At 39.7% G+C, this 13,093-nt stretch overlaps 1 protein-coding gene across 7 annotated transcripts in view; it reads right to left on the bottom strand.

Annotated features, from left to right (window-relative positions):
* The window catches only part of LOC137237025 (eukaryotic translation initiation factor 4B-like), a 401,195-nt gene that overhangs the window by 278,091 nt on the left and 110,011 nt on the right, over positions 1-13,093 (bottom strand). For 3 of the 7 annotated variants that reach the window (XR_010948759.1, XR_010948758.1, XM_067760161.1), the window contains exon 4: positions 4,027-4,236. The exons of the other annotated variants lie outside the window; for them this stretch is intronic. Coding sequence is in view for 1 of the 3 variants with exons in the window: in XM_067760161.1 (XP_067616262.1) it covers positions 4,074-4,236 (163 nt within the window). In the remaining 2 variants the exon portion in view is untranslated. The remainder of the gene's footprint in view (positions 1-4,026; positions 4,237-13,093) is intronic. 7 annotated transcript variants of the gene reach the window in all.

The following is a 13,093-nucleotide window of genomic DNA, read 5'->3' as shown; positions in this document are numbered from 1 at the left end:
GAATGCCTGCATAGTCATTAGCCGTGTTTTTTAACACGCGCGTATACGTTTCGTTTGCGCGTGTTAAAAAACGCCTATCTTCGCTTAGATAATGCTTAGGAGACCCATCTAGCGGCTGTGGTAAAACAACTAGCTACAGCAACAGGGTGTACCGAAAAGCGGAGACGCAACGCTCTGATGGCCATAGGGTATAACATATGGCTGAATCAGTTGCGATGAATTGTGGACACACATATAATACATAGAATTAGTGTACAGGGTGAAACAAAGACACATATTTCAGTTACATCTGAGTATAATGCGTATTGAAATTTAGTAGGACAAAATTTATGCAATTTCAGAGGTGTATTTATAGTTTGTCTCTTAGCAGTCAATATAAAGTTTAAGCGTAAACGGATATACGCGTGTTAAAAAACACGGCTATTGTTTCGATATGGCAGGATGGCAGATTCACAGTTAGTTTGGCTAAAATTAGAACAGGAGTAGTCAAGCTAAAGCATGGGTCCACTGGTGAACGTAGCTCGATGGTGGATGCCTCTTTAACTTGAGCAGATACTGCATTGGCGATACCTGAAACTTGGGCATGCATTTTCCTTGCCGGCAAATTGATTTTGCGTTTAAGTCTTTCTGTCATGAAGGAACATTCAGACCCTGAATCAATTAATGCCCGCGCTGAGAAGTCGGTACCGTTATGGTGAATGTGTACAAGAGCAGTTCCTAATAGCACGCCTGTGCTGGAATTAGCATGACAGGAATTTACATTCTGGTTCGCAGAAGAATTTGGTTGCCCCAATTCCTGTCTTCTTTGTGCTTGTACTGAAGTTGACGGGATATTATCCGCGTCTTTAAATGGATTGCGCTTCGTAGTTTGCTGAACTGTATCCGCATGCAGGAGCGTGTGGTGACGAGAGTGGCATTTGGCACAGTTGTACGAACTGGTGCACCTCGTCACTGTGTGTCCTGGGGATAAGCAGTTCAGGCATCCCCCCGTGGATTTGATGAAGTTGATTCTTTCCACCGGGGTCAGATCACAAAATCGGGGACAATTCCGTAACCTGTGTTCAGCTTTGCACATTTTACAAAAAACCCTGGAAGTTGATTTTGAGGTAGGTTTTGATACCTTCGTTTGGAAGGCACCAAGTCCTTTTATGGGGGTTTCGGTTGTATGCCGAGTATTTGATGGCTTTTGTCCCTTTTGGGCGTTAGTGCCAGTGAAGCTAGACACTGTTTCCAGTGTCTGAAACCTATTTGATAGAAATTTGCCCATATCTTCCCATTTAGATATGTCCATTTTGTGGTCTATGCTTTGTTCCCATAGAGCCAGGGTACTTTCCGGTAACTTTGTCGAACACAAATATGTTAGTATTGCATCCCAATTGGATGTGTCGATTTTGTGACACTTGAGGGACTATAGACAATTGTTTATATCGCTATGTAGTTTCTTTAACGCGCTCCCACACTCACTCTCTACCTTCTTTAAATTAAAAAGAATTTGCAATTGCGTGTTGACTAATATACGCTTGTTTTCATACCTTTCGCACAGGTTTTTCCAGGCCATATCGAACCCATCATTTGTTAGTGGGCTTTTTTTTACAATATCTTTGGCCTCGCCCTGTGTCTTGTTGTTCAGATGGAATAGTTTTTCCACCCCCTGTAGGTCGGAATTATTTATGTATATGGCCGTAAACAGGTCACGAAAGGTTGGCCATGATAAATAATCACCTTTGAAAATCTCCGTGTCGCAAGGAGGGAGGCGGATCTTATGCCCGCGAGGTGCGGCTGGGGGTGCTTGCTCAGAGATAGCACTATTTTCTACCTTTTTAAATTTCTCTGCATCAGCAGATACTGTGGATAAGCATCGCATATATATTAAGTAGGTAGACATATGTTTTTTTCGGATGGCCAATACATCATTTGCGTCGACATCGTCTGATCCCATCAGTGAGTCAAACACAGACTTAACCTGCTTCCATAAGGAGCACAACTCTTCTTGCTGTATCGCAAGAGTGTGCTTATTATGGTTTTCCTCTGGAATAAGGCTGTACTGTTTCTCAAACTCTGTGATTACCTCAGCTGATCGGATATAATTTTCCATTTTCTCAACTAATTATTCCTACCCAACTAAACCAAAACTAATCCTTTGACCAAAAATGGAAACAATGTTTTGCAAGATCACTTTTATTTATTTATTTATTTCAGACTTGGCCGACTCGTCTGATATTTTTTTTTTTTTCAAGGGAAGAATAGGGGATGGTGTAACCTACTCGCCAACCGCACGCAAATTATGTATATATGTATATATTGGTGTATGTTAATTTATTTGCAGATTATTTTTGTGCCGTAAGACAGAGAGCAGGGGGGAGCAACTCCAATGTGTATTGTGTGCAGCAAAGGGGGGCCACTCGCCACTTGAGCGTTCAATTTTATTATAAAAAAAATAAGTGCGCGCGTTGATATAAAAAACTCGACGAAAAGTGTAAAAATTTAATAAAACTCTTGGGCGAAAAGCAACTGTGTGACAAAAATTTATCGAATTAGTGCAAATTAAAGTGAAACAAAGGAAGAATGTAAAAATGCCGCAATCGAAATGGCGTGAGAATTTTTTATATGGAGGTGAGGTTATGTGCACCTCTTCCTTGTGCTGTGTCCGGAGAGCCTTACCGCTGGTGGGGGGACAGACCAGATAGTCACAAGGAATCAAACCACGTTAGTATTTCGCGGTTAAATTTAATCACTTACGCGTGTGGCACTCAGAATATTTATTTTTTTTTTTACTCGGTTTTATTTATTTTTATAACCAAAAAAAAAAATTGTGGAAAGAAATATATTACTTACGTACGTAGCTGCGTGAAGTTTGTAGTGATTTGTATGCACGAGTATACCAAGTGTTGTGTATATGGACGTTGTAAAGTACCACCAGTAATGTGTCACCAGATGATTTTTTTGAAAATTGTTGAACACCGTTGATAACGCGTATCACCAAAAAAACTGCAACAATACCACCAATAGTGTATCACCACGAAGATTTATATTAAAAAAATGCCGTGTATGTCGACGTTGAAAGTGCCACGCGTACTGTATCACCAAGATGATTTGTGCCAAATTCCAAAACCGTGTATAACTCCGCTCAATGTGTATAGATTGATTTTTCGTTCTAGGTTGTAGCACCAGGATAATTTTTGCCAAAATTTTGCGCAATATGGACTGTATCTTTTATATAGGTGTTGGTTCCTTGTTACGGGGAGAAAGGACCATGTACAATTGTGGTGTGTCGCAGGACAACCGTTGAACCGCGGAAAAAGTCTCCGGTTTTAAGGGGAAGCTTCCCCACATAGTTGTACCGGCATGCATGTATATGTGTACGGACAACATAACCCTGTCTATGTACACATATACATGCAGGTGGGCGAACTAGGGGTCGATAAAGTGGTGCTATTAGGGTGGCGCAAATTAAGAAGAATTTAGGCTTCGGGCCTAAACAGTTTATGAGAAATTGTAAAAATGTATGCTGACAGTTTATACAACAACATTTACCTGGGTGGGAATAAAATACATACTTATGCTATGGGTGTCGCTCACATCTTAACTTTTTATATTATATTGTTGTTAGTAAAAATTTGTTTATAGTTCCGGTTCTTATTTGTTTACTTTTATTGTGTTTATTTTCTTCTTTTGTCACTAAATCAAATATTAAATTAGTCGACCTGATACATCCAACGATGTAAGTCAATGTTTATATATACATGTACTTTTGTGTGATTTATTATAATACTTGTCGTTTTGTATTTCTAGTCCTGAAGATGACTTCTAATTGAAGTCGAAATATCGATAAATAAAACGACAATATATAAAGCATATAAATAAAAAACTTTTGTGTGTTATTTAATATTGTATGGCCTCGAGCTCGATAATTTACAAACATTTAAAAAAAACAGAATGAAATCTAATACATTTCAGTTTAAATAATAAGATTTTATGTGAAACTTTATGGAAAACCTTTGAGAAATCAGTGTATATAGTACCTACCTGACAGCCATCCTGAAATGCAGAGATGCAGAAATCAGAAACCGACGCTAGGTTCGCAACAGTCGAGCGGCCAGCCACCAACCCATGTTGGCACGGCTCAATAACGCTGACAAGTTAGCTCCATCTTTATCATTTTTAAAAAACGCTTCCAGCATACTGTGAGTTTGGTGATAGGCTTTAAATATTGGACATATGGACATTTTTTTCCACCTATTGATAAAAGTTGCCGAAGAAAAGGGATAAATTGAATATATGCCAAAGAGAGGCCACAAAAACTACAGAACTTCAGGAGAAAGGCACAAAGGCCATGACTGTGACATTTTAACGAGGGTTTAAGGAAGGACAACCGAACATTACATACCCAGCTGTACACTTGAAATGCTGTTGTTGTTTGTTTTGTGTGCTTAGTAGTTTTACAAGGCTGCGGAATAATACATATAAATATGGTTCTATTCTGAACTAATTTTCGTTTAAAAGGAGGAAAAGGATAACGAGGCTAACACCAATGACCTTGAGCGGGCAGTTTTCATTCAGATATGGGGATTTCCCCACTGTTTATTTTAAAATAAAGATATAACAGAACAATAAAAATACGATTGGTACAAAACTATTTTTCGCTAAGATTTAACTTATTACTTTTGCCTACGACCCTTTTTAAAGTCATTTATATAAAAGTGGGCGTGGTCTTTAACCAATCTTATCCATTTTTACTAGAAATATTTCCTGCTATATGGAAAATATGTGTACCCAATTTTGTTACGATATGTAAATTTTTCTTCGAGTTATGGCTCCCGAAACATAGAAAATTGCTTAGTCATAGAAGGGGCGGTGCCACGCCCATTTTTTTTAATTTGAAAATTTTCCTATTTATTGTTATAAATCCACTTGGGAAATGAAATACCATTGATATAAAGATCTTTTTTGCAAAGATATAGCTTATTTTATTCGTCATTCAGATATGGGGATTTCCCCACTGTTTATTTTAAAATAAAGATATAACAGAACAATAAAAATACGATTGGTACAAAACTATTTTTCGCTAAGATTTAACTTATTATTTTTGCATACGATCCTTTTTAAAGTCATTTATATAAAAGTGGGCGTGGTCATTAAACAATTTATCCAATTTTACTAGAAATATTTCCTGCTATAAGTAAAATATGTGTACCCAATTTTATTACGATCCGTTAATTTTTCTTCGAGTTATGGCTCCCGAAACATAGAAAACTGCTTAGTCATAAAAGGGGCGGTGCCACGTCCATTTTTTTATTTTAAATTTTTCCTATTTATTGTTATAAATCCACTTGTGAAATGAAATACCATTGATATAAAGCTCTTTTTTGCAAAGATATAGCTTATTTTATTCGTCCACGACCCTTTTAAAAATCTTTTAGATACAAGTGGGCGTGGTCCTTAACCGATTTCGTAAATTTTTCTTCAAATCATTCCTTATAGTAAAGGTAACCTCTCTGCCGAATTTTGTTACGATAGGACACTTTTTATGAACAATTAGAACGCACATACGAGCACTGCCCCCGTCATGATATAAAAGTCGTGCTTGGCGACTTTAACGCCAGGGTGGGCAAAGAAGGTGTTTTTGGCCCTACAGTCGGAAAGTTCAGCCTACACAATGAAACTTCTCCTAACGGACTGAGGCTGATTGACTTTGCCGGTGCTCGAAACATGGTCATATCAAGCACGAGGTTCATGCATAAAAAGATACATCAAGCTACATGGCTGTCTCTTGATCGAAATACTCGCAATCAGATCGATCACGTTGTGATAGACGGACGGCATGCCTCCAGTGTTTTAGATGTGCGCACGATCCGAGGACCTAACATCGATTCGGACCATTATCTCGTTGCAGCCAAAATACGCACCCGCCTCAACGCGGCTAAAAACAAGGAACAAAAAACACCAGGAAAGCTAGACGTCGAAAAGCTTCAATCACAACAGACTGCCAATGATTTCGCAACTCGACTCTCACACCTGCTCTCTGAGGGCATAACTCATCCTGAAGGAATACAGGAGCAGTGGGAGCATATCTCCAAAGCACTTCGTACCGCCGCCGAGGAAAAAATTGGTTACCGACCGGCCACGAAAAAACAACTGGTATGATGAAGAATGCCGCGTTGCAACCGAAAGAAAAGACGCTGCCTACAGGGCTACGTTAAAAGCGAGCGCGACAAGAGGAGTGTGTGAACGCTATCGTGAGTTGAAAAGGTAAGCGAGACGCCTTTTCAGGAAGAAAAAAGCAGAAGCAGAAAAGCGTGAGTGCGAGGAGCTTGAGCTGCTAGCCACCAGGAATAACGCCCGAAAATTCTACCAAAAAATACGGCGACAGACGGAAGGTTTTAAGACCGGGGCAAACTCCTGTAGGAATGAAAACGGCGACCTTGTAACTGATGTCCAGAGAGTGCTTAGATTATGGAGGGAACACTTCTCTGCTCTCCTAAATGGAGGCAGCAATTCAACGCGCAGAGATGAAGAACCCGATCCCGCAATCGATGATGATGGAATATATGTCCCCCCGCCCGATTATGACGAAGTTAGAATAGCAATAACCAGATTGAAAAACAACAAGGCCGTGGGCGCTGATGGATTGCCTGCGGAGCTATTCAAGTTCGGCGGCGAGGAGTTGCTAAGGCGCATGCAGCAGCTTCTTAGCAAAATATGGGCGGACGAAAGCATGCCCGACGGTTGGGTTCTAAGTGTTCTTTGCCCAGTCCACAAGAAGGGGGATACTGCAAAATGCACCAACTATCGTGGAATCAGCCTTCTTAATATCGCATATAAGGTCCTTTCAAGTGTATTGTGCGAAAGATTGAAGCCCACCGTGAACCGGCTGATTGGACCTTATCGGTGCGGCTTCAGACCTGGTAAATCTACCATCGACCAGATTTTCACAATGCGCCAAATCTTGGAAGGAACCCGTGAAAAGAGAATCGACACACATCACCTCTTCGTCGACTTTAAAGCCGCCTTCGACAGCACGAAAAGGAGCTGCCTATATGCCGCTATGTCTGAATTTGGTTTCCCCGCAAAACTTATACGGCTGTGCAAAATGACGTTGAGCAACACCATCAGCTCAGTCAGAATTGGGAAGGACCTCTCTGAGCCGTTCGAAACTAAACGAGGTTTCAGACAGGGTGACCCCCTATCGTGCGATTTCTTTAATTTGATGCTGGAGAAAATTATACTAGCTGCAGAACTTAACAGCACTGGAACAATATACTATAAAAGCGTGCAATTACTGGCATATGCTGATGACATTGATATCATCGGCCTAAACACCCGCGCTGTTAGTTCTGCTTACTCCAAACTGGAAAAAGAAGCGGTAAAGATGGGTTTGATGGTGAATGAGGATAAAACGAAGTACCTGCTGTCATCGAGCAAAGAGTCAGCGCATATGCGCCTTGGCAACCACGCTACTGTTGGCAGCCATAATTTCGAAATAGTAAAGGACTTCGTTTATTTGGGAACCAGCATCAACACTAGCAACAACATCAGCACTGAAATCCAGCGAAGAATCAATCTTGCCAATAAAAGCTACTTTGGACTAGGTAGGCAATTGAAAAGTAAAGTCCTCTCTCGGCGAACGAAAATCATACTCTACAAGTCACTTATCGTACCCGTCCTGCTATATGGGGCAGAAGCATGGACCATGACAGCGACAGATGAAGCGGCTTTGGGAGTGTTCGAGAGAAAAGTTCTTCGAAAGATTTATGGACCTCTACGCGTTGGCGATGGCGAGTACCGAAGAAGATTTAATGATGAGCTGTACGAGCTATACGCAGACATCATCATAGTCCAGCGAATTAAAACGCAGCGGCTGCGCTGGCTAGGCCATGTTATGCGAATGAAAGATGATGCTCCGGCCAAGAAAGTGTTTCTATCGGAACCCACCTATGGAAGCAGAGGTAGAGGGCGGCCCCCACTCCGTTGGAAGGACCATGTGGAAAACGATTTAAACTCCCTTGGTGTGACCAGTTGGCGCCGGTTTGCGGAGCGAAGGAGCGACTGGCGCGCCTTGTTGGACGGCCATAACCGTTTAGACGGTTAAGCGCCAAGTAAGTAAGGTTTAACGATTTTTGATTTATGATTAATAATATTTGTAAAATTGATTTTATCACAAGTGAGCGGTGCCACGCCCATTTTAAAATTTTTTTTTCAAATTTTTATCAATAGTCTCAATATCAGTCCACACGTCAAATTTCAACATTCTAGGTGTATTATTTACTAAATAATCACCTTTTTTGTGTTTTCCGAAATGTTATATATATAAAAAGTGGGCGTGGTTATCATCCGATTTCGCTCATTTTCAATACCAATCTATTCTGGGTCGACAGAAACTGGTGTACCAAATTTGGTGAAGATATCTCAATATTAACTCAAGTTATCGTGTTAAAGGACAGACGGACGGACATGGCTCAATCAAATTTTTTTTCGATACTGATAATTTTGATATATGGAAATCTATATCTATCTCGATTCCTTTATACCTGTACAACCAACTGTTATCCAATCATAGTTATAATACCCTGTGTACAAGTACAGCGGGTATAAAAAAATCAGCAAACAGCTCGACTGTTTCAAACTGGGAGCTTACTCCATTAAAGCACATGCAGATCGAAATATTCGTCGAACCACGTTTGGAGCGAATAAAGTTCCACAAGACTTTTGGATTTTCTTTAAGCTCATCTTCGAGCCTACACATATAGCGATTATAAAGTAATTTGTCGAGGACATTACATTGTCGCACACTGGTAATAAACTGTTGTTGTTGTTGTTGTAGCGATAAGGTTGCTCCCCCAAGGCTTTGGGGAGTGTTATCGATGTGATGGTCCTTTGCCGGATACAGATCCGGTACGCTCCGGTACCACAACACCATTAAGGTGCTAGCCCGACCATCTCGGGAACGATTTATGTGGCCACATTAAACCTTCAGGCCATTCCCTCCCTCCCCACCACCAAGTTCCATGAGGAGCTTGAGGTCGCCAGAGCCTCGTCTGTTAGTGAAACAGGATTCGCCGCGGATAGGTGAGGTTGAGAATGGTGAAGCTATATATTGCGCTGGCTACATGAAGGGTTGCCCTACACAGCCCTTGAGTCTGGTATTTTAGTCGCCTCTTACGAAAGGCATACCTACCACGGGTATATTTTGATCCGCTGGGGGGTAATAAACTGTTCTCTGAGAATATTAGCTGTATCTACCTTAAATAAGTTGGTTACGCTTATTTTTTAACTCCTTAAGAGATTTATTATACCAAGGTAATTTATGAGGCCTGGGCCCAAAACGGGGCACAGTACTGTTAAATATACTAAAAGAAAATCTTTAGATTTGGTGCGCATACCGCCAACCTTGTGAAAGTAGACTCTCAGGGATGCACCCAAGACACAGGTTGGGATGTCATAAATGTTACAATATAGCTCTAAGTAACCCTACATTACCTGTTTTTTGCAAAAAAAAAAAAAAAACGGAAAGGGGTCACAGTGACGTTAGAGAGACACAGAGCAGCGTCGAAGAGCTTATTATATTCAAACCCCGAACAAGGAGCTGATGTCAGCATCCCGACTTACCAACTTAAAACAAGCCAAAGCAGAAGCATCGATTTTGAGGAACTCAGAGATGTACTTGACAATTTTCTCCTCTGTAAGAGATGGCTTGAACGAAGATATATGAATTCCTTTGTATGGTACAAAGACATCTAAATCGGCGTTATTGTTATTGCCACTAACTGCAGATGAATTCCCTACTTTTTCTTTTGGTGCATTTATGCTATACGTTACTGTAGTACAGGCATTTGATCGCAGAGGTGATTTATTAAGAGCGCTGGTAGCGGCATTGGCGTAAGAAGTAGCGGAAGAATAGGGCAGAGCGGCAGTATTTGATGACTGACTGTTAGTAGCAGTCATCCGATTGATTGAATTTGTGATGTTCTTCTCTGCCTTGAGTTGGCATTACCTTAATTGTTGTTGATGTATTTGTAGGAGTATTATTGTTATTAAAAGTGAGACACGAGTGGATGTGTATTAAATGCAAGTGTAGAAGTTTCAGATGCCAATGTGAAAGTAGAAGTAGATATGTTAGTGAGAGCCTTTATGATTGCGTTTGTTTATTTGCATGTGTGCAAGTAACAGCAGATGGATGTTGAGGGTTTAAAACAGTAGATAATTTGAGAATTCCTTTTGCATATCTTATTCTTTAAAATATGTGGATGTAGATGAAGAAGTAAATTTGGCCAGACCACGAATATTACTGGAAGAAAGACCGTTTGAAAACTGTAGAGAATTTGTAACCAAACTGGAGACACAGGAGTTGTTAGCTGTATTTCGTTGCTAACTAGTACAATTAAAACACTAGCTAGGTTACCGAATTGCATGGAAAACAACAATAAAAAGTAATCGAGTTGAGTTGGCTAAGCGCTTTCAGTTGAAACCGCTTAGGTAATTGTCGACCTGATTGATAGTGTTGTATAGTGTTGCATATTCAAAAATAGGGCACTATTGTGAACGTGCGAATGAAATGAACATACGAATGTGCAGATAAACAAAATTAACAAAATAACAGCGTGGTGGCAGGGTGACATACACACAAACAAACACACGCATTTCATGTATTTTGTTTTTGTAATTCTCTGGTTGAGTGTCAAAAACATACTGCGCTAGAAGTAGAAATGTCATAGCAGCGAAAAAAAGTAACAATTAGCTGATAAACCTCCACCATCTGTATGGTTTTGGCATTATGAAACTGTTTAGCTAGTTGAAGCGTTTTTTCCAAGCTCGCTTGAAAAAAAAAACACCTGTTGTTGTGTATGATAGAACAAGACGGGGAAATTGACGTATTGTTTCTGTTGTTGACATTCTGAGAACTTTCAGATTGTTGGTGGATTATTGCAAAGAGTACATTAGAAGTTCTTTAAGATAATCAAATTGCTTCGAAATGTTTAAAAATTTGTTATCAATAGTACTTGTGATTACTTCGAAACAAAGTTTTTGAGCGGATAGCACAGAATTAAGTGTTTTGCAGAGCCTATCCGGCATATCGACGCACTCTTCGCACAAGTACAGCAAGTGACAATTGCAGTTAATTAATCTCACATCATATTTCATATTCTGAGATTTTTTTAGAACAAGCACGATGAAATATTATTTTGAAAAAGCCATTACACGGCACGATATTCAATTCAGATTTCGAAAAATATTTAATGCACTTGGCACAAAAATCAGCCGTTACGACAAAATAAAAAGTAAATAAAACGAGAAAGCGGTAAGAAACGCGGTCGCACACAACAACGAATGACTATTATATGAATATGCTTTATCTGTAATCAATTTTAGAGCAGGTCGGCTGGTATAGGAGATTGGAGGTCATTCTTGTTATTGGAGGAAAATTGTAGCTACCATGTAATTGATCAAGAGTGGTGCACGTTAATTTAGTGTCAATTTCAGCTATGCACATAGCAGCATCAACGTGCGTGAAAGTTCTTTGTGTGGAAAAATGTGCTGGTGCGTTGTCGTTTAAAACGATTAAGTTCTCTGAGAAAATAAGGTTCTCTAATACTTAACCTCTCTTGTTATTGGAGTCAGAACCTCATAAGGGGCTCCATGTGTTCATATCGCCTACGATGATGTTATGGCTATTTACATTGCTACAAATGTTTTGGAGATCAGATAGATTAAAAGCTTGATCAGGTGGGATGTACATGGATATGATGGTAAATTTTATACCGAGATTGATTTCAATGGCTATTGTTGCCAATAGAGGTTGTTGCTGGATGCGCTTGTGCGGAATATCTTTGAGAAGAATAGCAGCAATTCCTTGCTTACTTGAGTTGTTCTGTGGCAAATTTGAGAAATACCTGACATATCGGTTTGATATAAGTATAGATTAATTAAAAGGCAATTATGTTTCTTGCAAAGATACGAAAGAAGGATGGTGCTCGCTGATTAGGAGCTTAAGCTCGCTAAGTTTTTATATAGTCCTTTGATATTAAATTGCAAAATGTTGAATGACATGGGAATATATATAGATCACAGGACTAATTACTGTATATCAATATCAGAATCCTGAGATTCCGTGTTTTCAGTATAATCTTATATATTATTTCTAATTGCTGTTTTTATATACAGGTCCCTTTTTCGCTCTTATTTGGAATCAAAATATATAAATAAAGAAAATTTGCTAATGAAAGCAGAGATGTATTATCTGCCGTATTTAAAAATCAATTTGTGGATGTCTGAAAAGGCGTGGCCGTTGCTGGTGGTTTCTGAAGATTGTGTAGTTGTGACCTCGGTGGGGGTTGTAACTGAGATGTAGGTTTTATTTTCCATAGTGATGTATGGCATTGTTTTTTCGCTGGATAGGTATGTAGACGCTGGTTTTATGCTGCTTAAAGCAACAGTTTTGTTTCTGAATTGGTGGCTCGAGCAGCCACACCGGCATAGGATGACGTTGATGATGTACGTCGGAGTTGTGAAATATAGATGTACTTTGCTTGCTTCATTGAGCAATTTTGCTGGGATTTGATTTTAATAATCTCCTTTTATTGATTGTATTCGGGGCATTTATTACTGTTCGATGGATGCTCCTCAGCGCATTTTGTACGTATATTGGTATCGCTACCATGAGGGGGAGGCTGCAATTTACACATAAGGGAACATTTTTGCAATTTTTCTTGGTATGCTCTAGTATTTGACACGATTTGCAGCGCATTGGGTTGGGGATGTATTCCCTGACACTAAGTATATGTCGTGACACTTTCAGCGACTCGGGTAATTTATAGAAATCGAAAGTCAGTAAAATGACCGTTCTTTCCATTTTTTTATTGTCAATGAATTTCTTGAATTTATAAACTCCTACTAGGCCTTGTGACTCTAAGTCTTTAACTTTTTCACCGTCTGAGACGAGGTCAGGAAGGGAGCGTAAATCGTACCTTTAATAAAGTTCAAGCTGTCGTGATATTCGCACTCTATTTCGCAGAGTCCTTCTAGTTTCTTGGCAGCAATGAATTTTTCTGCAGCGGTTTTATTGCTGACAAGAAGCAAGGGGCTACCGTCTCTTAGT

This window comes from Eurosta solidaginis, chromosome 1 (genome assembly GCF_040869045.1).
Source record: "Eurosta solidaginis isolate ZX-2024a chromosome 1, ASM4086904v1, whole genome shotgun sequence".
Lineage (NCBI taxonomy): Eukaryota > Metazoa > Arthropoda > Insecta > Diptera > Tephritidae > Eurosta > Eurosta solidaginis.
Note: the sequence above shows the minus strand (reverse complement) of the source record. Positions and strands in the feature narration are given on the sequence as shown.